The 27,769-nt window shown below is 39.6% G+C and overlaps 1 protein-coding gene across 1 annotated transcript in view; it reads left to right on the top strand.

Moving 5' to 3' along the window:
* Positions 1-27,769, top strand: part of CRB1 (crumbs cell polarity complex component 1) — a gene marked incomplete at its 5' end in the record, with an annotated part of 267,244 nt that overhangs the window by 114,231 nt on the left and 125,244 nt on the right. Inside the window, one exon of the mRNA XM_082647382.1 lies at positions 7,592-8,173. Within this exon, the coding sequence (XP_082503508.1) occupies positions 7,592-8,173 (582 nt within the window). The remainder of the gene's footprint in view (positions 1-7,591; positions 8,174-27,769) is intronic.

The following is a 27,769-nucleotide window of genomic DNA, read 5'->3' as shown; positions in this document are numbered from 1 at the left end:
TTTTAATGATAGGAACATTCTTTATGTTCTGTCATAACTTTAAGTTTCTTCCCCCTTCTCTCCTTGTCCCCCTCACCTCCTCCCCATTTTCTTTGGTGTCTCATTCGAAAGTTCTCCTTGACTGGTCTTCTAGTTCCCTGTTTTTTCTACCTCCTATTTCCAATCTCTTGGTAATTCTTTTGTGGAGGTGAGGTGGGGGAGATTTTTCTCAGCATTAACTTTCAATCACTCAACTGAATTTTTAAATTTCTGCTACTTGTATTTTTAATCTCAAAGATCTCTTGTTTTCTAGAAGTTTATCTTTATAACCCTTCTACTCATTTCATTGCTGCTATATCTTTTCTTGACTCTTTAAAAATAATAATTCTCAAACTTACATAAGTTTTGGTCCTCTCCCTACACTGTCTTTGCCTCTTCCAAGTTACTTTTTTTTTTTTTTAAATGTGTGTTTTGGTCTTTGTGTTTGATCTTAGTTAGAGGTTTTCCTCAAATGTCTGGAAATCTCATACAATCTGTTCATATATAATAAGGAAGTACTATTGTTTCTTAAGTTGATTAGTGAATACAAAAATGTTCATTTATCATTATTTTTTAGAGTATAATTTAAAGTATAATTAAAGGATAACTATGCCCTATATGCTTATGTACATTTCATATATAGCTCTTATTAAAGAGCTATTTGAAACCTCTTTCTTTATGTTCTAGGATCTGCCAGCTTATTAGGATTTATTCTAGAGTGATCAGGCTGGGTCATTTCAATGGATGACATCCCATATCAGTATCTGAAAGTATTTTCACTCAGGCTGGCCAAGAGAAATAACTCTGTTTCCTGCTTGGAGTATAAACCTGGTTTCTAGCATTTTTAGAAATGAATTGGAAATGAGCTTGCGGAGTGCCTCACAATTCTGTATAGACATCCACTTAATTCCGTCTTCAGCCCGGACCCAGCCACTCCTGCATCACCAGTGTCTCTGAATCTGCCTTCATGGGAGAAACGGACTTGCAGTTTCCTAGTGTGAGAGATAGAATATGAGCATCTAACTGCTTTCAATGAGTTTTCCAAACAACCTTCCTTTTTTCAGCCCCACTTCCACGATCATTTCAGAAGTACCTGGAACGCCTAATTCCTGAACCTGTCTGGGGTTCTGTGGCATAAACTGGCCTGGTTCTGGGATTCTCCCACTGCTGGCATGGTGTCTGCTCTTTCTGGCTTCCTAAGACTAGTACTACTCGCCCACTTCCAGTGTGTATGTGTATGTGTATTTATGGCTGTCTACCTCCTCAACCTCTGTCCTGGCTCTTGTAAGTTTATGATGACTTATTTCTTTCTGTATTATTTTAGGATTTGGGGGGAGGTCTGATTTATTGAGGTATAATTTACATACAATAAAATTCACCACTTTTAAGTGGCAAATGCATACGATCAGTGACTGCCAGCACAATCACCATACAGAATGTTTCCATGAAAATTCCTTTATGCCCCTTTGCATTAAGTCCCTTCAACCACTTCCATTCCCTGGTGACCACTGAACTGCTTGCAGTGTTATAATTGTGCCTTCTCTGGAATGTCATAAAAATGGAATAATACAGCAGGTCTGGCTTTTTCATTTAGCATAATACTTCAGAGATTCCTTCATGTTATTCTGTGGATCCGTAATTTGTTTCTTTATATTCCTCTGTAGTAGTCCAACATATGATATATTAAAATTTATTTACCAGTTGATGAACATTTGGGTTTTTTCCAGTGTTGGACATTATGAATAAGGTTGTTAAGAATTTTGCAAGCAATTGTTTGTATGGGCATTATGTTTTCATTTCTCTTGGGGGAAATACCTAGGTGTAGGATTGCTGGGTTACACGGTAAATGTATGTTTAAATTTATAAGACACTTCAAAACTCTTTTCCAAAGTGGCTACACCATTTTGAATTTCCCCCAGCAATGTATGTAACTGATACAGCAATAATAATAATGATAAAAGTAGTCTTTTAAGGTATGATGTATTATTAAGGACAAAAAATGATATTTTATGAATATACTGGGGTCAAACCAGCAAGATGATGTAACCATTCGGAATTTCTATGAACATAAGAACATTGCTTCAGAATATAAAAGTGAAAGTTGTCAGAACTAAAAAGAGAAATAGAAAATTTATAATCACTATGGGAGATTATAATGCATCAATCTCAACAGAGAGAAAAAGTAGAAAAAAATGAGTACTGCTATAGAAGCTCTAAATAACACAATTAACAAACCTGATCTAATTGATTCTTATAGATTTTCCATGGGGCAAAGAAGAACTCACAATGGAAATTAGAAAACATTTTGAATATAATGAAAAGAAATTTTAAGAAACACAGTAAAGCTGCATTTTTAGAGAAAATAATTTTAGTCTTAACTTAATAAATTAGAAAAAATCTGAAAAAGTAAACAGCAAGTTAAATCCAAAGAAAGAAAAACTAAGAAAATAAGGCAAAAGCGGAAATGTATAGGGCAGAAAAGATAGTATAAACAAACTCTACAAAGTCGAAGTCCATTATTTGAAAGACTAATATAATTATTAATACATAGACAAGAAAGATCCGTTATAATAAAGAGGGCATGAAGGAGAGTTCCATTTTCTCCACATTCCCAGCACTTGGTATTGTCAATCTTTGTTATTTAGCCGTTCAAATGGGTGTGTAGTCATACTGTTTTAAATTTCTGTTTCCCCAATGATGTTGAGCATTTTTCATTGTGCTTATTTGCCATTCCTTTAGGTCTTTCATGGGGTTTGGAAGGCAGCAGAAGTAACAGTTATGTGAATATCACCATGGTTAAGTAGGAAACTCTATTCAAATTATCCTAACTTCTAAAATAATGCAGTAAAAAGAAATGGACTTTGGAATCAGACACACGAGAGGTTCAAATCCCACCTCTCTATGACACTGTGCAAATGACTTATTCCTTATAAAACTTAAAATGTTTTATGTTTTATCTGTAAAATGTTTTACACAAATGTTGTTAGAAATTCATTCTTTAAATTGCACTGTAAGGGCCTTGGATATAAATGCTAATTTCTTTGCTGTGTGTTTTTCCACACAAATGCTTCAATTCATGGCTTAAATGAAGATACTTGATTTTTGAAGGAAGGAAAAAACCATCACCATTACCACTAACAAACTGAAGCAAAACAGAACAAAATCAAAAACATAATTTCATAATAGGCCCTTGACAGTGGGAGTTAAGAGAGCAGACTTGTAATATTTGATTGTCTTTTTTTCAGTTTGGACACAAGAACTTTAAGTACTCCCAAATGTTTGAACTATTAAATATCTCTTCATTTTTCCTCCCTATTCTCTGCCCTACACCCTCATACTTTTCATACTATTGGCAGAGAATGCCAGTACCTCTCATGTGTTTTTTCTTTCTTCTGAAAATAATACGCTTCCTTCACTTGCATTCATTTAAAAAGACATCTCAAGTACCTTTTCTTCAGTGAGGTTTTCCCTGGTACATTTGCCCTGGGCCCTGTGGTCGCACAGCACTCTTCCTTCCATGTTTCTGTGGTGACATTTCTCCCCTTTCTTCCAATAAGTATGTACTGAGCACCTACAATGTGACAGGTAATGTTATAGACCCAGGAAATACCAGAGACAAGGTCTTCCCCTTTCCTCCATGGAGCTAAGATTGTAATGAGGAAAACAGAAAACATACATACACACAAAGAAATAAGAACATTTCATATGTATTAGAAAGCAAAACAATAAAGGTTTAGAAAAGTTCAGAGAAAGCTTTTCTCAGGAAGTGACATTGTAGCTAAGACACGAACAACCAGAAGCCAGCCATACATTTGAAGATGTGATTGGAAAACCAGCACCTAAAAAAAAAACTATAGTAAAAGGATGAAAGGATGATTAATTGAGTTTTTCCATAGGGACTAGAAAAGGTTTGCTCTCAGATCAACCCTCCTGATAACATATAAGCATATGTTAATCTTCTGTGCTCAGGCACTGGAGGAAAACTGTCGGCTGCCAGAAAGACTCCACTCCACGGAAGATAATTGTGAAAATCTTCTCACTCTTGTGTGATGAACCAGTCAATCATTATCTTCTCCATCTTCTCATCACCCAGTTGGTGGCCAGACCACATTAAAAAGAACAACTTCTCTAAACTCAAAATGGATTAAAGACCTAAATGTAAGGCCAGACACTATAAAACTCTTAGAGGAAAACATAGGCAGAACACTCTATGACATAAATCACAGCAAGATCCTTTTTGACCCACCTCCTAGAGAAATGGAAAAAAAACCAAAAATAAACAAATGGGACCTAATGAAACTTAAAAGCTTTTGCACAGCAAAGGAAAACATAAACAAGACGAAAAGACAACCCTCAGAATGGGAGAAAATATTTGCGAAGGAAGCAACTGACAAAGGATTAATCTCCAAAATTTACAAGCAGCTCATGCAGCTCAATATCAAAAAAACAAACAACCCAATCCAAAATGGGCAGAAGACCTAAATAGACATTTCTCCAAAGATATACAGATTGCCAACAAACACATGAAAGAATGCTCAACATCATTAATCATTAGAGAAATGCAAATCAAAACTGCAATGAGGTGTCACCTCACAGCACTCAGAATGGCCATCATCAAAAAATCTAGAAACAATAAATGCTGGAAAGGGTGTGCAGAAAAGGGAACCGTCTTGCACTGTTGGTGGGAATGTAAATTGATACAGCCACTATGGAGAACAGTATGGAGGTTCCTTAAAAAACTACAAATAGAACTACCATACGACCCAGCAATCCCACTACTGGGAACATACCCTGAGAAAACCATAATTCAAAAAGAGTCATGTACTACAATGTTCATTGCCGCACTATTTACAATAGCCAGGACATGGAAGCAACCTAAGTGTCCATCAACAGGTGAATGGATAAAGAAGATGTGGCACATATATACAATGGAATATTACTCAACCATAAAAAGAAACGAACTTGAGTTATTTGTAATGAGGTGGATGGACTTAGAGTCTGTCATACAGAGTGAAGTAAGTCAGAAAGAGAAAAACAAGTACTGTATGCTAATGCATATATATGGAATCCAAAAAAAGAAAAATGGTTCTGAAGAACCTAGGGGCAGGACAGGAATAAAGATGCAGATGTAGAGAATGGACTTGAGGAGACGGGGAGGGGGAAGGGTAAGCTGGGATGAAGTGAGAGAGTGGCATGGACATATATACACTACCAAACGTAAAATAGATAGCTAGTGGGAAGCAGCCACATAGCACAGGGAGATCAGCTCTGTGCTTTGTGTCCACCTAGAGGGGTGGGATAGGGAGGGTGGGAGAGAGATGCAAGAGGGAGGAGATATGGGGACATATGTATATGTATAGCTGATTCACTTTGTTATACAGCAGAATCTAACACAAAATTGTAAAGCAATTATGCTCCAATAAAGATGTTAAAAAATAAAAAAAGAAAGACAGCAATGCTCCTACCCGTGGGCAAAGTCATGGTGGCTTACGGTACAGATAGCACCAGCCCTGTGCACTGCATGCAAGGGATCCAGCAACTGGCTCTCTTCCTTTGGAGAGTGTTGTTTCATGAAATGCAAGATTAGAGAATGATTAATGAAGAATTAACATTAATAATATTACCAATTATAAAAACTAACAATTGTAAAATCTTTGCTATGAGATAGGTATAAAGTCAAACATTTTGCATGGATTATACCATGTCATCAGCAGAAAATAAAATAAAAAACAAAAGCAAACAAACAAACAAAAAAACTAAAAATAGAACTACCATACGACCCCACAATCACACTACTGGGAATATACCCTGAGAAAACCATAATTCAAAAAGAGTCATGTACCACAGTGTTCATTGCAGCTCTATTTACAATAGCCAGGACATGGAAGCAACCTAAGTGTCCATCAACAGATGAATGGATAAAGAAGATGTGGCACATATATACAATGGAATATTACTCAGCCATTAAAAGAAACGAACTTGAGTTATTTGTAGTGAGGTGGATGGACTTAAGAGTCTGTCATACAGAGTGAAGTCAGAAAGAGAAAAACAAGTACCGTATGCTAACGCATATATATGGAATCTAAAAAAAAAAAATGGTTCTGAAGAACCTAGGGGCAGGACAGGAATAAAGATGCAGATGTAGAGAATGGACTTGAGGAGACGGGGAGGGGAAAGGGTAAGCTGGGACGAAGTGAGAGAGTGCATGGACATATATACACTACCAAATGCAAAACCGATAGCTAGTGGGAAGCAGCCGCATAGCACAGGGAGATCAGCTCCGTGCTTTGTGACCACCTGGAGGGGTGGGTTAGGGAGGGTGGGAGGGAGGGGATATGGGGACATATGTGTACGTATAGCTGATTCACTTTGTTATGCAGCAGAATCTAACACAAAATTGTAAAGTAATTATACTCCAATAAAGATGTTAAAAAAAAAAACTTCTCTTTCTGCAGGAAGAGAGGGAAGAAATTTATCATTATACATATTTACCAAAGTTTACATGCTATTTTCTTCTGACAGTAGTTGATTTATGTCTCATAAGAGCAAACTATTCACTTTGTAATTTTTAAAATTATAAGCCTGTACGCTTACCCACTATTACATTAGTGAGTAATATTGTGAGACAGGAAGTAAAAATAAGAGAATGATGTATTAGATAAATCCACATGCAAAAGACAGTGTTTTGTGAGCTGATGCAATTGAGTTGCCAAATCATAAAGATTCTCTGTGATCATAATGTGTGTAGATTCAGGGAAACTTTGTACACATGCATATAGCCAGTGAATTTGGAAAAGAATCATAGAATTTTTGCTTTCTTGCAGGTTATCATTCCAATTAGAATTTTTAAAATGTATCCCTAGAACAGAGAAGCTTTCAGAAAATTGAAAGTCCATAAACTTTACAACATCTGCTTCCTTGCGGTGGGACTTAATCTGTCATCCGTTAAGATGTACACAATATTGTGTTGCTGTGAGGATTATAAATAATATCTGTGAAACACCTGACATGCTTGGTACAGAGAGTAGACCTTCCACAAATAGTTGGTATTTTCTTTTATTTTTATATTTTCACTTTTCTATGCTTTTCTTTTTAGAGCATAAATGGTGATTGTGATAAACAGTCATAAGCCAAAGTATAGTATTTATTCAAATATTAGTTTCAGTTCGTATATTCAGAGACAATTTTGTATCTCATCTCCCAGTATACCCCCAAAATTCTCCATGAGAGAATGTGAATTTCAAAATTTGGGATTTATGGGACAATTTAACAATTCACCCCATTGCTCAACAGCACTTATACCTGAGAAAGGAAAATGCAGGAGAAGCAAAGAATCTGAAACCAGCCATTTTTGTTTCTTATTAGAAGTATATGAAAAAAAAAAGACAAATCATCATTAGTGACAAAAGTCATTATTAGACAAATTTGACAAATTCATCACCAGAATGCAGTCAATTTTGTATTTCATTGAGTTTCTTTGAGATGCATGAAGAGCAGAAAGAAGGAACTTCTTTAATTTATTGTCCACCATTTATTTGTAAGCTTCATCCTGATGTTTTTTATTTCCTTGTAGATTCCTTGTGCAATAAAAATGACACCAAGTGCCTCTCAGATTCTTGCCAAAACAATTCTACATGCAAGAATTTTTCAAAAGACGGCAGTTGCCATTGTTCAGGCACAGCCATTAATTTGGACAAAGACTGTGACCATGAGGAAGACGCTTGCTTCTCCAGTCCCTGTCCAGGAAATGCCACTTGTGTGAGCGTCCCAGGAGAGAGGAGGTTCCTGTGCAGATGTCCTCCTGGGTACAGTGGGACCACCTGTGACACGGCCATTGCTCCCTGTGGCACCAACTCCTGCCAACACGGAGGCTTTTGCCATCAGGACCCTGTGCACCCTGTGTGCATCTGCCCTGCTGGATATGCCGGAAGATTCTGTGAGCTGGAGCACGATGAGTGTGCGTCCAGCCCCTGCCACAACGGTGCTGTGTGCCAGGACGGAATCAATGGCTACTCCTGCTTCTGTGTCCCAGGCTATCAAGGCAGGCACTGCGACTTGGAAGTGGACGAGTGTGTGTCAGACCCCTGCAAGAACGAGGCCACGTGCCTCAACGAGATAGGACGGTACACTTGCATCTGTCCCCACGATTACTCCGGTAAGTGTGATTCCACTCAAATCCCAGATGATGTAATTAGCATTCCCTTTAATGTGACAGAAGCAGAAGTGGCCTATTATGTCCCATCCAACTGCTTATGAAAATGGCCTTGACAGGAACTCATCAACAGATAGAAAGCTTCCTAAACTACTAAAAATCCACTGAGCTTAAGCATTTGTGTACTGTCACTGTCGTCGTTTTAAATGGAGTCCTACATTGTTTAAAACATAGATTTAGCCTAGAATTAGTGGGCTCTGCAGGACCTAGCCTTCCGGGTCAGGGCAATACAGGCTCCCCGGCAGGGCAGATGCCCTTCGTCCTAGCTAACCTAACATGTGCCCTCTCCTGCCACCGCAGCCTGGTGGGGGCAGGCCACAGGATGGACATGGGTAGATGGGTTTCTAGTGTTGGAGTGTGATAAACACACCAAGGATAGCAAGGCTGACAGAGCATGGCAGATGAGATAAGTCACGAGTTTACTCCTAAAGAAGTCGCTTCTTGTTGAATCTCTTGGAAATAGCAAGTAATAGTGCCTCATACCTATTCACAAAGTTTTTGCTGATGTTGATTTAGTAATAGAGTAACAAGCAGCTCATTCATTACAAGGCTACGTGCTGTTCATCATCCTCGCACTCAGTCTCCATTCCTCCCCCCTCCCGCCATTCTCCTGAGTCAGCTGCCCATTTAGGTCAGTTTTTCATGCCAACAATCTTCCTTACACCGTTTTACTCTGTGGATTTTCCGTCTACTGTAAGGGGTCTTTGCTTTCTCACGTTCGTTCTAACTTCTGCTCACCACTTTCCCGGGCTTCCTAACTACTAGCTCTGTGACATCATTCTCCTGTTATGCCTCTTTTTCCCTTAGTTCGTGCCACTTTTGTAGCCTCCTGGGGTATTTGGCTTCCAACTTGCCTTTTCCCAACCCTTTGACACTTACTTCTTGGTCTTGTCATTCTTTTCCCAAGTATGCTAAGCAATATAATTATTTAACAAATATTCCCCTTCAAAATTTGTACCAGAACCCTCCAGGATCATTTTGCTAATATTACAGATTCTAGAAATGTCTATTTTACAAAGTAGACATATCCCTAGTGGCTCTGATATAAAATTTGCTCCCTCTCCCTTGACCTTCACCTACAGCTAATCCTCAAATTCTGTTGTTTTGACATCCAGGAGGTCTCCCAAATTGAGCTCATCCACTCTGTTGCCAGTGCCTTGCCTCATGCCGTCAGATCTCTTGTGTGAAGCACAGTACATTCTCCAGACCCTTATCTTCCCCAACTGGTTCTAAACAATGCCTCCAAAATAATCCTTCTAAAATAGACCTGGCTGTGCTGTTCCCTTCTGAAGGGCCTTGAGAGCTCCCCACTACAAAGAGACCAATTTTAATGTCTCACTAAAAACCCTCCATAATTTGTCCCTTACTTATGGGTCATATCTCCACCCACCATTCCACCAAAGCATTCTATTTCCTCAAGGCATCTTCACTCTTTATTCTAGTGGCTTCCATCCTTCTGGAAGGCCCTTCCTCGATTCACAATATCTACTCTGTGAAGTTCTTCTTTACTTTAAATCCTCAGTTCACCACCCAGCTCAAGAAGTATTTCTGACTTACTAGTAGCTATGTAGTAATTATGATTATTTATTACTTCCATAGTAGTTTGCACCTCTATTAAAGAACTCCCTGTATTCTGTCCTCTTCTTCAGATATGTGTTTTTGTCTCCTCCCACTAAAGTGTTAGTTTTGAAAGAAGTCATGTCTTATATTTGTTCTTTAATTCATCAATACTTTGGGGGTATTTATTATATTAAGTTAGTGAATTAAAAAGAGTAGTACTCAGCACAGTGAATAATGGTGGCTTAATAAACTGTTAGTGAATTGTTCTAATTAATTCTTCCTTAACTTTCTGGGCACCCTTCCTAGTAATGGAACTGATGTATAATAAATAGATATTAAACTAGATTTTACTTTCTCTTTATGCATACTTCATGACGGTAGAATGCTTGTGTCAAGTGGAAAATTATTTTGTTGAGTGCCTTTGAATTACCAATACTATGCTAAAAGTTATGGGGTGTACTAAAGGAGCTTATAAAACAGTACTTCTACATGAAAAAACCCCTTGTTCATATGCCATACTATCATGTCCATTCTCTTAATTGAGTTATAGCAATTGATTTCAATTATTAAGTTTTAAATTTTTTTTTATTGAGGTGCTGTTGATTTGTAACATTATGTTTCATACAAACAGCATTATATTTCTACTTTTGTATACACTACAGTGTGCTCACCACCAAAATCAATTTTATTAATTTTTGAATAAAAATGAGAAGTAAATTTTTGTAGGGCTGGTTTGGGATTGCTTCTGTTTATAAAGGTCACATTTAAAAACCACTATAGTTTACTAAGATAATATCTTCGGTTTCCTGCTCCTAATACAATATCCTGAATGGTGACTAAAAGGAATCGATGTGAGATCACATGTTTTAGCCATTTTAACTACAGTTTTCTGAAACAGTCTTATAATTGCAGAAACACAGCTTGAAAAATTATGTTTTACAGTCTGCGTGTTTTTACATTTACATTTTAATTTAATTGGATTGTAATGAATCTTTTAAGTGGTTTAAATTTAGGCATAAAAGATGTCAAAGGTGTGTCCCAAATGTGAAATGTAGTAAAACTCCATCATAAGGCATTTCACTGTGCAATAAATTAATGTATCCTGTGGCTGCATCATATCCCTGCTGGGCCTAATAAGAATCAATGCCTTTTCCTCACTAAAACACGCAAAGTCCACAATGAGGACACTTCCCTTGCCCAAACCCTGATATAAAAGTGTTGTTCCCTATTTAAATATGTTCTCCTTTTGTTTTCCAAGAAATCAGCTACATTTTAATATTTCAGCTTTTCAAGGGACGTATATACAACTTACCCACAAACAGCATTTCAGTGAACGACTCAGAAGGCATTAAGAACAAGGTCTATTATTAGCTGGGTAGGCTTGTTCGGAGAGAAATGTGTGGTTTAGGCTTGATCACCAGTCTCCTCCCACAGTGAGGTAGCCTGCGTCTGGGATCTCCTCCGTGGTTCTCAGGCCTGACTGCACAGGAGCAACTCCCCACGGAGCTCTGAGCCAGAGGTGCTCGTTTCTGCCTCCCGAGAACCACATTTAGCTGACGGTTCTAATGCACAGCCAGGCTGGAAGCCAGAAATTAAGTTTATGTGAACCTAATTGGAAAATTTTCTTGCACAGCCCCAACCTTTAGACCCTCAAGGAAGCTTGTTTTTTTGGCGCTGCCCTGTGGTTGCCAGTGTTCATGGCAACTCAGGCCAATTAATGAGAAACCCAAAGAAGGTCTATAGAATCAGGGAAAAAGCTGGAGCTGAAAAGGACAGAAGAAAGCTCTCGGCCCTCAGCACCGGTTCGCGGAGGCTCCGGCTCGCCCCGGCCCTCCAGGCGCATCCCGGAAACTATATCGCAGGCCCGAGCTGTCGCGGGCCATGTCCAAATTTAGAGTGATCATAAAGAACCCGGCTTACAGGAAAAAGCCCGCGTTCCTCTGAGCAGCACAGCCAGAAAACGCAATAAATTTCCAAAGACAAGGAGGCAGGAGAGGAGAGAGTGGTAGCACTTGGAGAGAGGGTTCACCCTAAGGGGCTTCTCCGCTCTGCGCCCTCCTGCCGGGGGATTCACGAGCTATACAGCAGCGGGCTCCGGCTCCAGAGGCGCTCAAGGTGCTGGCGGGAATCTGCGCTGCATAAGCAAAAACTCCGTTTCAGCTGAAAGCGAACAGCGGCCAACTTTTTTTTAATGAAAAGAATATTAGCTTTGAGTATGTGACTGCTTTTAGTTCAAGGGCTTGCAATGGATCATTCTGTAATTGAAGTCTTCGTTAGAATTAGCCCGATTGACTAATGAACATTTTTCACGTTAAAATGTCTGCAGCATGAGAAAAATAGAGCTACAGGAGGGCAGGAGGAAGGCCAGTTGGATGCACGGTGAAGCAAAACAGTGTAGGAAAAGATCTTAGTTCCTCAACTGTAAAACAGATCTTTGGTATAAAAATAATCTTTAGGGGGCTTCCCTGGTGGCGCAGTGGTTGAGAGTCCGCCTGCCGATGCAGGGGACACAGGTTCGTGCCCGGTCCGGGAAGATCCCACATGCTGCGGAGCGGCTGGGCCCGTGAGCTGTGGCCGCTGAGGCTGTGCGTCCGGAGCCTGTGCTCCGCAACGGGAGAGGCCACAGCAGTGAGAGGCCCGCGTACCGCAAAAAAAAAAAAAAATCTTTTGGGAAATAAGAAAAAACACTATATTAAATGTACTTATCGACTGTAAGATCCATCTCTATTTCAGAAACAAAAATATGTGAAGAAATTTATATTCAAGAAAATGTCTTAGTATACGGAGACAAGTTAGCACATGGAGACTAGTTAGAAAGCCATTGCAAGACCAGGTGTAAGACGTTAGGACCAGGCCTGGAAGAGGGGTATAGGCGTGTAAGGGAAGAGTAGGTGTACCATCCCTAGGAAGAAGACTCGCTGACATTTATCAAAGCCGGAATATTTCCAAACTTATTTTACCAACAAAAAACTTGAAATCCCTAATACGAAAATGAGAATGCATTAAAAGTTCAATTGCCATTTCCAGCTTAATGAATTTATAATCTCTACCAGTGGTTCTCAAACTTTAGCATGCAACAGACTCACTATTAAAGTACAGTTTCCGATTCAATAGATCTGAGGTGGGGTCCAAGAACTGCATTTATAGCAAGTTCCCAGGCGGTGCTGATGCTGCTAGTTTGGGCACCACACTTTGAGAACCACCGATGTAGACAATTATATGGATTCTCATGCGGCATCCTTGATTCTTATTTCACAAACTTTATGAGACGAGGAAAAAGAGTCAACACATAGTAGTTATATGTATATTTTAATATATTTTATTTTATATACTTATATATTTATTTTATATATACAGTGTATACATATGTATATATGCTATTTATTACTGGAAACAGTTCCAGATAAATGATATGGGTAAAAATAAATGTTTGTTGAGTTCATTCAGTCATTAATTTAGTGAACAAGCACATATGTATATATTGAGTCCCTGCAATGTGTCAGGCATTGTTTTGTTTCTGTAAATATAATAAGAAAAGTGATGAAAAAGTCCCCTTACATTCAAGAAGGAAGAGATAGACATGTATAAAATAAGTAATAGGTAGATAAAAATATGTAGTAGGGTAGGTGGCGATAAACTCAGTGGAAAAATGTAAAACAAAAAAAGAGGGAATTAGGGATTAAGCTTTAGGTAGAATGACCAGGGAAGGCCTCACTGAGAAGTTGACAGGAGAATAAAGTTCTAGGGAGGTGAGAAAAGGAGTCGGGCAAATGCCTTGTGGAATAGCACCCCTGGAAGAGGAACAGCATGTGCAAAGGCCCTGAGGCAGAGTCCATGGAATGTTGGAGAAGCAGCAATGAGATTTATGTGATTGGAGTGAAGTGGACAAGGAGGAGACATAATAGGATCAGATTACTGAGACTTATAGGTCACGGTAATGACTTTGGCTCTTCCTCTATGTGAGATGGGAAGTTGTTGGAGAGTTTTTTTTTTTTTTTTTAATGTTTGTTGAAGTATAGTTGATTTACAATGTTGTGTTAGGTTCAGGTGTACAAGAAAGTGAATTGGTTTCTTTTCCATTATAGATTATTATAAGATATTGAATATAGTTCCCTGTGCTATACAATAGGTCCTTGTTGTTTATCTATTTTATACATAGTAGTGAGTATCTGTTAATCCCAAACTTGTTGAAGAGTTTTGAGCAGAAGACTGAAATGGTTTGACTCGCATTTTATTTATTTATTTAATTTATTTTTGGCTGTGTTGGGTCTTAGTTGCAGCACGTAGGATCTTCGTTGAGGCATGTGGGATCTTTCGTTGTGGTGCACGGGCTTCTCTCTAGGTGTGGTGCATGGGATTCTCTCTAGTTCTGGCACGTAGGCTCCAGGGCGTGTGGGCTCTGTAGTTGTGGTGCACGGGTTCCAGAGTGCGTGGGCCCTGTAGCTTGCGGCTCACGAGCTCTAGTTGAGGCACACAGGCTCAGTAGTTATGGCACGTGGGCTTAGTTGCCCCATAGCATATGGTATCTTAGTTCCCCAAGATCCTAGTTCCCCGACCAGGGATCGAACCCCCGTCCTCTGCATTGTAAGGCGGCGTCTTTACCACTGGACCACCAGGGAAGTCCCTTGACTTGCATTTTAACAAAATGTCTTTGCTTATTATGTTGAGGATATGCTGAAGGGAGAGGTTAAGGTAGAATTAGGGTGCCCAGTGGAGAGTAATACAATAATCCAAGTAAATGGACTATTATTTGAGAGGAAAGAGTGAAAGAGAAGTATCACAATAGCACCTTTTTTCCTTTAAAATTTAGGACAGAAATGAACACTGAAGGATCACGGATCACGCAAACGAAATGAGAGCACACCTTCCCCGGCCTGCTCTCTTCTGCCCTCTGGCGGGATGTCCAGATTATTCAGCACAGGTCTATCCTTCACAATATTTCTAGCAACCATGCAGGCTTCCTTAGAAGTTCAGATCAACCATATCGTCATGCAGCGTCTTTCACATCCACACCTGAGACTTACCCTACTTCTCTGCATCTTTTTACTCATTTAAAATTTCCTATCAGAGCTTTTTTTTTTTTTGATAATTCTTCATGTTCTTCTCTGAGTAGTCCTCATCCATTCTGATTGTAAGAGGTAGCGACACTGCAATTACAGTGGCATTTATTAAAGGCATATTTTGAATTTCAGTCAGTGTGGAGATTAGAACCTATTCTTGATGTTCCATCATGCCTAAATCTATTTTTGATCAACTAAAGCACTTTGAAGCATCTATGATGAATCAAGTGGGTAATTTAATGGTCATGAAAATAATCTGGGAAAAATAAAAGTATTATATATTATAAAATATAAGCTTATTTCATGAGAAATAATATTATTATCGTTACTATTGAAAGTTTTTTTTACTGAAAGTATAATCCTGATTATAAAATTAAGACATAAAACTTGATGAACTTACATCAATTTACCGGGAATAATTTTTAATAAATAGTCCATATTTATATAAACATACTCAATATATGACACCAGTTTAAATAACACTTAAATATTGATTCTATGAGCACCTACCTAGATATCTCAAATTTTACTCACCATGTAATATACCCATAACAATTATCTTTCAGACCTCAAAGGAAAATAATGTATAACAGCCTAAAGAGAAATTCTGAATTTCACAGGCTGTATCTTTATTTTATCAAAGGAAAATGGTTGTTTTTCTATATGCTCTTAATTATTAAATTGACCAACTTTTGGTGGTGTCATGTAAAGGCAATTAAACACTGTTCAGGCCTTTGCTCAGGACTAGAGCCATTTGAAGTAGTTTTTATGATGAAATGTAGTTTCTGGCTTTTGACAAATGTGTGTTGAATGAGTGCACAAAATAACAAATGCTGTTTGCTCAGCAAATATTTATCACAGCCTTGCAAGGCACTGGACACTGTGCCGGACCGTGGAAATATAAAGATGACTAAGGCAAAATTTATTCAGGGAGGAGGAGTGTAAACAAAAATTACAGTCTCTCTCTGAACAGAGTGCAGAGGAAGCACACAGGAAGATGCCGCTCAGGGTCAGGAAACGCTCCAGAGAGAAAGCGGACCATAGCAGAGCAAGGATGCACCACTTCCAGGATGTAGAGCTGAAACTTCTGTCCTCTGGCTACATTTATTATTATTTTTGAATGAATAACAATGAGCTGAATGCAAGGGGGAAGGACTGCAGAGATGTTTTAGAAAGGGGTGATGTCTCTCCGGTCGTGTTTGCTCTGATGATTGGCTTGTGGTTTAGGCAGTAGTTACGGATGACGTGCTCCATCCTAAACTCTGTATCTCTCTGACTCCTCCTCTTAGTGCCTTCCCAGCTATGAGCCGGGTGCACGGGCTGAGTGAGGAGGAGATATGGTCATACATGATACTAGCCTGTAATATGAGGAATTAGCAGGAGACAGGGATTCCAGGCCCACCTTTGATGTTCTCTAGTGGTTTGGTATTGATAAATAACAAGAGTTCTGAGCTTCTGTTTCCTCATTTTAACATATAGGCATAATAATATCACCTAACCTCAGGGTCCTGGTGAGAATGACATGACTTAATGAAAATTTTTTCATAAACTATTTAAGTCTGTGCATATGCTGGTTGTCACTATTTTAACATCTTCAATATTGCTACTAATACCATTGCTGTTTATATTTCTCTAATAATTAGTGATGTTGAGCATCTTTTCATGTGCCTCTTGGCCATCTGTATGTCTTCTTTGAAGAAATGTCTATTTAGGTCCTCTGCCCATTTTTTGATTGGGTTGTTTGTATTTTTGATAATTCAGCTGCTTGAGCTGTTTGTATATTTTGGAGATTAATCCCTTGTCAGTTGTTTCATTTGCAAATATTTTCTCCCATTCTGAGGGTTGTCTTTTCATCTTATTTATGTTTTCCTTTGCTGTGCAAAAGCATTTAAGTTTAATTAGGTCCCATTTCTTTATTTTTGTTTTTATTTTCATTCCTTTAGGGGTTGTGTCAAAAAAGATCTTGCTGCGATTTATGTCATAGAGTGTTCTGCCTATGTTTTCCTCTAAGTGTTTCAGAGTGTCTGGCCTTACATTTAGGTCTTTAATCCATTTTGAGTTTATTTTTGTGTATGGTGTTAGGGAGCATTCTAATTTCATTCTTTTGCATGTAGCTGTCCAGTTTTCCCAGCACCATGTATTGAAGAGGCTGTCTTTCCTCCATTGTGTATTCTTGCCTCCTTTGTCATAGATTAGGTGACCATAGCTTCATGGGTTTCTCTCTGGGCTTTCTATCCTGTTCCATTGACCTATATTTCTGTTTTTGTGCCAATACCATACTGTCTTGATTACTGTAGCTTTGTAGTTTAGTCTGAAGTCAGGGAGCTCGATTCCTCCAGTTCTGTTTTTCTTTCTCAAGATTGCTTTGGCTATTTGGGGTCTTTTGTGTTCCCATACAAATTGTAAAATTTTTTGTTCTAATTCTGTGAAAAATGCCAATGGTAATTTGACAGGGATTGCATTGAATCTGTACATTGCTTTGGGTAGTATAGTCATTTTCACAATGTTGATTCTTCCAATCCAAGAACATGGTATATCTCTCCATCTGTTTGTGTCGTCTTTGCTTTCTTTCATCAGTATCTTATAGTTTTCTGAGTACAGGTATTTTGCCTCCCTAGGTAGGTTTATTCCCAGGTATTTTATTCTTTTTGTTGCAGTGGTAAATAGGAGTGTTTCTTTAATTTCTCTTTCTGATCTTTTGTTGTTAGTGTATAGGAATGCAAGAGATTTCTGTGCATTAATTTTGTATCTTGCAACTTTACCAAATTCATTGATTAGCTCTAGAACTTTCCTGGTGTTATCTTTAGGATTTTCTATGTATAGTATTGTATCTGCAAACAGTGACAGTTTTACTTCTCCTTTTCCAATTTGGATTCCTTGTATTTCCTTTTCTTCTCTGGTTGCCGTGGCTAGGACTTCCAAAACTATGTTGAATAATAGTGGCGAGAGTGGACATCATTGTCTTGTTCCTGATCTTAGAGGAAATGCTTTCAGTTTTTCACCATTGAGCATGATGTTTGCTGTGGGTTTGCCATATACAGCCTTAATTATGTTGGGGCAGTTTCCCTCTATGCCCAATTTCTGGAGAGTTTTTATCATAAATGGGTGTTGAACTTTGTCAAAAGCTTTTGCTGCATCTACTGAGATGATCATTTGGTTTTTATTCTTCAGTTTCTTAATATGGTGTATCATATTGATTGATTTTCATATATTGAAGAATCCTTGCATCCCTGGGATAAATCCCACTTGATCATGGTGTATGATCCTTTTAATGTGTTGCTGGATTCTGTTTGCTCGTATTTTGTTGAGGATTTTTACGTCTATGTTCATCGGTTATACTGGTCTGTAATTTTCTCATATTGTGGTATCTTTGTCTGGTTTTGGTGTCAGGGTGACGGTGGCCTCATAGAATGAGCTTGGGTGTGTTCCTCCCTCTGCAATTTTTTGGAAGAGTTTAAGAAGGATAGGTGTTAGCTCTTCTTTAAATGTTTGATAGAATTCACCTGTGAAGCCATCAGGTTGTGGACTTTTGCTTGCTGGAAGATTTTTAATCACAGTTTCAATTTCAGTGCTTGTGATTTGTCTGTTCATATTTTCTATTTCTTCCTGGTTCAGTCTTGGAAGGTTGTGCCTTTCTAAGAATTTGTCCATTTCTTCCAGGTTTTCCATTTTATTGGCATATAGTTGCTTGTAGTAGTTTCTTATGATCCTTTGTTTTTGGGTGTTGTCAGTTGTAACTTTTCCTTTTTCATTTCTAACTTTATTGATTTGAGTCCTCTCCCTTTTTTTCTTGATGAGTCTGGCTAAAGGTTTATCAATTTTGTTTATCTTCTCAAAGTAACAGCTTTTCGTTTCATTAATCTTTGCTATCGTTTTCTTCATTTCTATTTCATTTATTTCTGCTCTGATCTTTATGATTTCTTTCCTTCTACTAACTTTAGGTTGTGTTTGTTCTTCTTTCTGTAGTTGCTTTAGGTGTAAGGTTAGGTTGTTTATTTGAGATGTTTCTTGTTTCTTGACGTAGGATTGTATTGCTATAAACTTCCCTCTTAGAACTGCTTTTGCCACATCCCATAGGTTTTGGGTCATTGTGTTTTCACCGTCATTTGTTTTTAGGTATTTTTTGATTTCTTCAGTGATCCACTGGTTATTTAGTAGCATATTGTTTGGCCTCCATGTGTTTGTGTTTTTTACAGTTTTTTTCCTGTAATTGATTTCTAATCTCATAGTGTTGTGGTCAGAAAAGGTGCTTGATATGATTTCAATTTTCCTAAATTTACTGAGGCTTGATTTGTGATCCAAGATATGATCTATCCTGGAGAATATTCCATGTGCACTTGAAAAGAAAGTGTATTCTGCTGCTTTCAGATGGAATGTCCTATAAATATCAATGAAGTCTATCTGTTCTAATGTGTCATTTGAGGCTTGTGTTTCCTTATTAATTTTCTGTCTGGATGATCCGTCCATTGGTGTAAGTGGAATGTTAAAGTCCCCCACTATTATCGTTGTTTACACCATGTTGACCAATAATTTTTACAGGTATCATTTTCTTATACCTGAACTGCTTTCTTTTTGAATATATTAGACTCATAGGAATGGGTTAACTGAGGTCATAACCTCTGCACTCTGCTTATGAGTTAAAACTGGAATATTCTGATATGTCTAGGCAAGAATTTAATTTCTGAAACTGCCATATCATAAAATAAAGGATTTAAGAAATTGCTAATATTATAACTTTTCAAATACTCAGGAATAACAATTATCCTAATGAAGAGAAACATAAGAAAGATGTTTATGATGAAAAGATTGTAATTACCGAAGGGTGAAATGTATAATATTGGCATATTTAACATAAAATGTGAACTTCATAATTTTCCTATAATCTTCCCATGAAACTTAAAAAATTAAGCAAGCTATAAGCCACTCAGAAAAGTAGTGTGTTTTTCAAACATAGCATCTTGGAGACCCTGAAATGGGTTACTCCAATTTAAACTTGGTATAGATTTTCTCACTTTTACACATTAAAAATGTATATCTACACACATATGAAATATGGGCAGTAGATTAAGGAAGTCATGCCTATTGACTTAGGAAAGTAAGATTTTAAAATCAAGTAACATCTTTGTACATGTTATGACATTTCAGATGGGATGAAGTTTGGAGGTATAGCACAGAGACGGGTTGAGAGAAAAATGGCTGGAGAAGAGGAATGAAGGGCAAGCTGGTTAGAGTAGGGGAGGCGGAAGAGCATTTCCACAGTAGACCAGCGCTCTAGGAAGGGTCACAGACAAGGCAGAACAGGAAGGCACTGCTGCTCTACGCCTGCCCTTAGGGCTGACGAGAAAAGAGCCGTTCTTTCCTCTCCTGGAACGAGGTCTAGCCTCCATGAATATTCTGGAAAGATGGGGATGAAATAGAGTCAAGAACATTCTTAAACTTTCACGAATGATAAGAGGAGGAGGGAATAGGGCAAAATATGAAAGGGGTTAACAAAATGAGCAAAAAGCATGCTTAATATTAAAGAGGTTATTCCAGTTATGACTCTTGCTAAAAGCATACCTTGCAGAAACAAAGGAGATTTAGATAGCTATAATAACAATGATATAATTAGTTAAATAAATAAAATAGTACCTATTGCCCAAGAGTATCTCTTGTGGTTAAGGGTAGCCAATGGCCTGGAAGAGTTCAAGGGTCATGAAGACACAAGGCATCTGCCTAATTCCAAGCCTAACTTACCCAAAGGAGCTTATTCCACCTGGTGGCAGATGTGATGGGCCCTCCTAAGCCCCCCAGAGATGTGCGGGTCAGGCAGCAGGCATCCTCTGTGAGAGACCCTGGAGGCCTGGGAGCCAGCTCTGCGTGTGCTCCACACATTGCTCTCTGGAACAGGGGGAATCCGGGCCAGAACCCGGCTCAGGAGAGGCCAGTTCCGTATCTTGTGCTCCTGGGGGAAACCAGACATCTGCCAATTACAAGCCCTAATCCACCTAATGATGCCCGTTCCCCCCGAAGGCACAGCTGGCAGGAACTCACTGCCTTGCCTTGGCCAGCCAGGTGGTCTGCCTGGGGACCCTCCACTTAGGGCGCCTGGGAGCCCTAGTTTTTGGGTAGGGAGAGGCTGGGTCCCTGGAGTAGATTCTGGTGGGAATAATAAAGTATTAATAATACTTTAATACATATTATAATATGTAATAAATATTATTAGAAATAATAAAAGAACATCTATTTTCATATCAGGGTTAAATTCATCATTGATAATTACATTGACTTCATATACACTAAGAAAGAAAAATTCTGCAACTAAAATATAGCACAACACCAAGGCACTGTTGATTGTAAAGTCCATGGTGGTTTCTAGGAGTTAAAAATATGAGGGTGGGGCTTCCCTGGTGGCGCAGTGGTTGAGAGTCCGCCTGCCGATGCAGGGGACACAGGTTCGTGCCCGGTCCGGGAAGATCCCACATGCTGCAGAGCGGCTGGGCCCGTGAGCCATGGCCGCTGAGCCTGCGCATCCGGAGCCTGTGCTCTGCAACAGGAGAGGCCACAGCAGTGAATGGCCCGCGTACCGCAAAAAAAAAAAAAAAAAAAAAAAAAAAAAAAAATATATATGTATATATATATATATATATATATGAGAGGGTGAAACATAGCAGTCTTGGAATTGATGAAACTTAGTTGTCCTTCAGAGATGAATCCTAGGCTTGTAAAGTCTACTTTAAGTGAATGCTTTTTAAAAGGTGTGTTAATAACTTTTTGGTATCTTTAGGAAAGGTGTGTCTAAATGCACAAGCCAGAGATCCTTTTGGATAAAAATCCAAAGATGTTCCCACTGAAGATAAAAATCCCGACTCTAATCTCTCATAGCATCTTGCTAATCATTATTTTACTAGCTTGACACTATTAATCAGAGCAGGAAGTGGCACAGCCTCTTTTCATTGTTCCAGGATGTTAAAAGATTATACCTGATATATAGAAATCCAGACCTCTACTGTAAACCCATAGCTGTAATGGAAATGTGTGCTATGTGCCTCTGCACTGATACTGGGTCCAGATTTGCACTGACAAGTGTTGTAACTGATGTACCGTATATCATTCCTTAAAGACCCCAGAAATAGCATATATAATTCTTATTCAAAAGGAAAATGTTGTGCATAGAGAGGCCTGTTAGATATTAATTATATTGGGTGGACTCTGAAATTTAGGATGATAACTTAAAGCTAAAGTGGAATTATTTCCAAAGTGTGGGCTCTGCAGATAATGAGAAAGGTGATCAGAGTGGTTGGTCAATGCCACACGGTGTGTGTGGTTCCCTCTATCCCCACTGTGATGAGTGATGACAGCGTCAGTGACCAGACCTGCTCCTGGCTGATAACCTGTGACGTGCATTATCTTGCAGTAGAGTTAACCTTGATCTCTAATTGCTGAAAGATGCATATTGAGCTGAAAAATCTCTAAATGCTGATCAGAAGTTTAGGGCACAATTGTTCAGAAATAATGCTTTGTTTAGACATTTGCCAAAGCCACAGATTTGACTTTATGGCTTTGACTTTGACTGGGCCCAGGCTTGTGGAAGCGTTGAGAAGCTGCATCCTGGCATGCCGATCGCTTCCAGGAGAGAAGGTGAGTCACTCCATAGCTATGACATGATCATTCAGTCACAATTCATTGAACATTTGCTATGTCCCAGAATATGTGCTAAATGCTACAGATCTCAGTGTTAAAAGACAAAGACTTTGACCTCAAAAATCTAGCAATTTTGTAGATAAAATTGACAAATAAAGCAATTGCTGTACAATATAATATATACTTTTATATTACAGTGAAGTGGTGCTTAAGGCAGGTCTAAGTGGTTCACTACAGTTTCCAGGATCATGTGGTACTGGACCTCAATCTTGGAGAACTAACTGGAATCAGCCAGGGCAGAAGGGAGGGAGGAGTGGGCTTTACAAGTAAGGAGAACAGCTCTGTGCAGTCTAGGGGCATGAGACACGGTGGGCTGCAAGACCATCCTTGTAGGTGGCCCCAACAGAGTCCACATCTTTTAGAAGCTTCTACAGCACTCCAAGACACTGTACTTTTTCCTAGACAAGGAGAAAGTATTTTAAAAATTTACACAGACAATAGTAAAATCAGATTTATATCATATAAAGATCACTGTCAGAAATGTAGAGAGTGATTAGGAAGAGAGAAGCCAGTAGTAGTCAGACCGGATGAGAGATGGTGAGGGTCTGGATAAGTTTACAGCAATGGGGATGGCACCTTAGATCCATTTCTAAGGGAGAAATGACAGGATTTGATGACTAATTAGGATGTGGGAAATAACAAGTGAGATGACGATAGTTGCTAGAAAGAAATCTGGCTTGGGTGACCTGGATGATAATCCCATTTACTGACAGGGATGGGGGTGTAGAGGGTCAGAGAGGGTGGACGGAAGAGAGAGAGTCTGTATTTGGAATTGTTGAATGATGCCTGTGAGATAGTTGGCGGAGATATCCTGTAGATAGCTGGATTCAGAAGGGCGATCTAACCTCGAGTTACACACTGCTAATGTACAGTTTCTATGGAAGTGTCATGGGAAAAACTGCTTCCTGATTTCCAGAATAATGGTCACCTGCTTCCCCCCACTCCACCCCCATAGTCTTTTCTCAAATGCAAGTAAATAAACAAAACATTTTTATTTTTTTCCAATGCACCTTTAATTCCTTGGCCTTTGCTGGAACTTGGTATTTTTCTGATGAAACCACTTTGCACACAACACTTATTAAAGGGTTCCTCTCCCCTTGATTCTCAGGGCCAGGAGGAAAGTTGGCTTTCTCACTCAGCCCACTGCTCCTGAAAGACCATCGTTTGGTTCTTGACTCTCTTCTCTTCCTTGTAAGCTGTTACTTAATCCTGACTCTACCCACTTTCTAACTTTTTGATCAGCTTCAAATTTCTTAACTTCTCTGGGCTTCAGTTTCATCCTTAATAAAATGGACATCATAGTAGTGCCTCATGGATAATTTTTTGACAATTAAGCAAAATAAAATCATTCACATAAAATGCTTATTAGCACAGTATCTGGTGTGAAATAAACTCTCAGTGAATGTCAGCTGTTACCATTAATAATAGGCAAGGATCTTTGTCTTCAAAGCAGTTGTGGGAGATAAGCAAGTAACAAATAAGTAAAATATAATGGTGTAAGGGCTGTCAAACACAGAGAATGAAACCAGTAAGGAAATAGGGGAAGACTTCACTGAGGATGGGACATTTAACAGAAGCCTTAAAGGAGGACTTCGTCAGGTGGACAGGTGGGAAAGAATTTTCCAGAGAGAGAGGGAGAGAGAGCAGTGTGTCCAAACTCGTAGGAGGGTAGAAGTACGTGGTGGGTTTGAGAAAAAGCAAATGGTCTGATAGGACTGGCGTGTAAAGGGATGATATGATTGTCATGGGAAATGAACTTGAAAATATTACAAAGGTTTTTAGGTACCAAAATAAGTTTTTGGTTTATCTAAATCCAATTAGGAGCTATTGCAGAATTTTATGGACCAAGCTTTTGGAACTTCTTGAGCTTCTTAATTTCGGTGACCTCCATCTCTACTCCACTATAGCCATACAACGCCAAAACTTCAGGTTAGACCCTGCCATTGCTTTACCACCAAAATTCTCACCACAACCCGAGCTTCTCACTTTCTTGCTTCTGTTGAAATCTTACTTCATCTTTAGCAGAATCTCAGTCACCTGGCCTCTCCACACTCATGCTGTCCATCACTCCTTCCATATCTTGATGTCTCCTTAACAAGCCCGGACTCCATGGGGAGCTGTTTTACTGATGTGCCTCTGTCATCTCTATTGTTAACTTTCTTGCCCTTGACCTTCAATTAATATTTTGCAACTTTCCAGTCCTGGAAAGCCCCATTGCCTACTTTCTTTTCCCCTGATTTAAAGTCTATTGACCCACCTCAGATATTATCCAATTGTAGTTATGTATTTACTATTGTTCAGCAGGTATTTATATGTCGTGGTAGATTTTTAAAACCATATTTAATATAGTGGCTGCTCCAAATTTTTCCAGTTTCTAGCTCCTATACTCTTAGCATCACATCTGTGTTTAACTAAGTTTGAAGCGATTCCAGATTCCCTTGCAGAGTTGTCTTTGCTTCCAATTACTTTTCAAAATTTTTAAAGATACTATTCTCTACTTGGAGAAATTGAGGAAGGAATACAGGCAAGAACAAATGACTGCAGATAATACCTACCATTCACTGAGCACTAACTACATCCAGCCTCGCTAGTAGCAGTGGAGAGCAGAGCGTGGGTCTGGGCGGTCTCCCCACAAAACCCGCGTCCCTCTGCTCTTCTGTGATGAACGGCAGAGGAGAGGGGGAAGAAGGAAAGCAATAGTAGCAGGTACAATGTTTAAAATTCTCTAACTCAGCATTATAAAAAAGTAATTACTTCACTTATTTTGAAAGCACTTGGCGGCTTTAATGTTTCCACAAGCATTCTCTATAAAACGATTTCACTTACTCAGGTCCTGTGTAGTTTTCTCTCTTCGACCATTTTGTGCTACGGTGGCTTGGCAATTATGGTGGCCTCATGTGTTTCCAGAGTTCTAGAAGGAAAATGGGACACTAACAACCTTTTTCCTGGGATTCCAGCACATATCTGCGGTTCTGTCAAATCCCCAGCCCACCTAGGTTGGGGGTGAAGAGTACAGGGCTTCTACTCCAACTGCATTTGTGCTGTATCTGTGACCCTCAGCTTCTCTCCTTTAATCTGAAGACTGGACCGAAACCTGAACAGTTCTGCTTGTTTGAGTATGCTACTCCAGTCTTTTCTATCTTAGGTCTGTGTATCAATCAGGATTTGGTCAGGAAAAAATTCATTCTATATATTTCAGATATGAAGAGTTTAATGTAGGAATTAAGGGCTTGTACACAGAACAGCCTATGTAATTTGTAAGCCCTTAATTCCTATTTGAGGACAGAGGACAGAGATTCTGGTGATGCTTCTATAAGCCAAAGGATGTCAAAGATTGCCAGTCGACCATCAGAAACGAGGGAGAGGCCTGCAATAGATTCTTCCTCACAGCCCTCTGAAGGAACCAGTCCTGATGACACCTCGATCACAGACCTGGAAACAGTGAGGCAATACATTTCTGTTGTTTAAGCCACTTGGTTTCTGTAGTTTGTTATGGAAGCTCTAGGAAACTCATACAGGACCCTTCCAGGCGCAGGGCCCTGAGTGACAGCGAAGGTCACGTGCCATCAAATCCAAGAGGCTGGCACTGCTTGTATGATGGCCAAAGGAAGTCAAAGAAGTTTCCAGGAAAGATCTTTGTCCAAAGCACCAAAGTGGGGGTTCTTGAAAGCTCCTAGGAGAGCGCTGAAGTTCTGAAGAATCTCGGGGAAGTTTCCAGCCATCCCATCCTGCAGCAGTGGAATGAGTGGTCTCCAGACTCCCTAGGAAGCTGTTATGAGGCACATCTGTGCATGTGTGGGACCAGTCTAGGAGATGTCCAGAGAATCCTGGCTTCTCTCCCACCTTCCAAACCCATAAGTGCCCCTCATTGGCAAGCTCAAGGCACGAGGCACTGGGAGAAGGAGACTTGAGAAGGTGTATTTTCTGGCATCTCTGTGATGCAGGGGAGGCCGTCTTAGGAAGGGGTGACAGCAGTGCTGTGCCGACAGTAGACTTTCCGGCATACTTGGGCCGACACTCTGCACTCAAAGTTTGGATGTCACTTTTCTTGGGTTCTAACACGACAGCCTTCTGCCTCAGGCAATGGGGTGTTCTGACTGGATATCTGGGGGAGGGGGAGGCAGGAGGGCAGGAGTGGCCCTGGCCCTTCTCTTACCCTTAAGGGCATGAAGTGAAGATTCACACTGAAGTGGAGTCTCCTCCCACCAGTGAAGCTGATCTTTCCATATAAGGAAAAGGGAAAAAGAATGACGTAGCAAGTAACCAAGAAGGGGAAAGAAAGGAGGGTCAAGGAGAGAGGGGGGCGTGGGTAGGGGAGGAAGAATCAAGCCAGGAAGCGTTTGAAGAGACAAAAGGAGGACCCACTGAAAGTGCCATCTGAAAACCAAGATGAGGTGGAATGGCTTTTTGCTTTAAGTTAATTATATAAGAAGAAGGGGAGCATTCTTAGATTATTTTCCAGGAATGCTGCTTCTCTACCAAAGCCAGCGCGTCAACTTGGGAATCTCTCATTGTTTTACCTTTCTATTTAATACTTAAGGGAAATGCGTGTAATTCCAATCCCTCTTTGAAACTGATATCTTTTTTTTTTTTTTTTTTGCCGTACGCGGGCCTCTCACTGTTGTGGCCTCTCCCGTTGCGGAGCACAGGCTCCGGACGCACAGGCTCAGCGGCCATGGCTCACGGGCACAGCCGCTCCGCGGCATGTGGGATCTTCCCGGACCGGGGCACGAACCCGCGTCCCCTGCATCGGCAGGTGGACTCTCAACCACTGCGCCACCAGGGAAGCCCTGAAACTGATATCTTTAAAAATATTTGGGTGTGAGGGAATTTCTGAACTTATTTTGACAGCTAATGAAAATTGCATAGCTCAGAGTGGAACTATCCCTGACCGCCAGGAATTCATGATCTCACATCTTAGTCACCTGTATTGATGTAGAGATGCCACTGTGCATGTTAGCACAGGATTAGTCATAGTGAGTCGCCAAAGCTGATAAAGTCAGAGGATTTTTTTTTTTCCTGCCGTGTACATTTTTCTTTTGGTGAAGAGTTCCCCTTATTTGTGTTTTCTTCCCCCCAACTCTTTTTATTTTCTTTTGTTTCATACAGAATTATAAACCAATTCCAACAGATTGGTTGGGTTCCTGGATGAACTTTGTGAAAGAATTTTGCAGTTATGAATTTTCCATTTATTAGACAATCAGCCACAGAAGTGCTACTCAGTATAACTGCATTC

This window comes from Grampus griseus (genome assembly GCF_964374135.1).
Source record: "Grampus griseus genome assembly, chromosome: 1".
In the NCBI taxonomy this organism is placed as follows: Eukaryota; Metazoa; Chordata; class Mammalia; order Artiodactyla; family Delphinidae; genus Grampus; species Grampus griseus.
The sequence above is the reverse complement of the archived record's forward strand: the minus strand, read 5'-3'. Positions and strand labels throughout refer to the sequence as shown.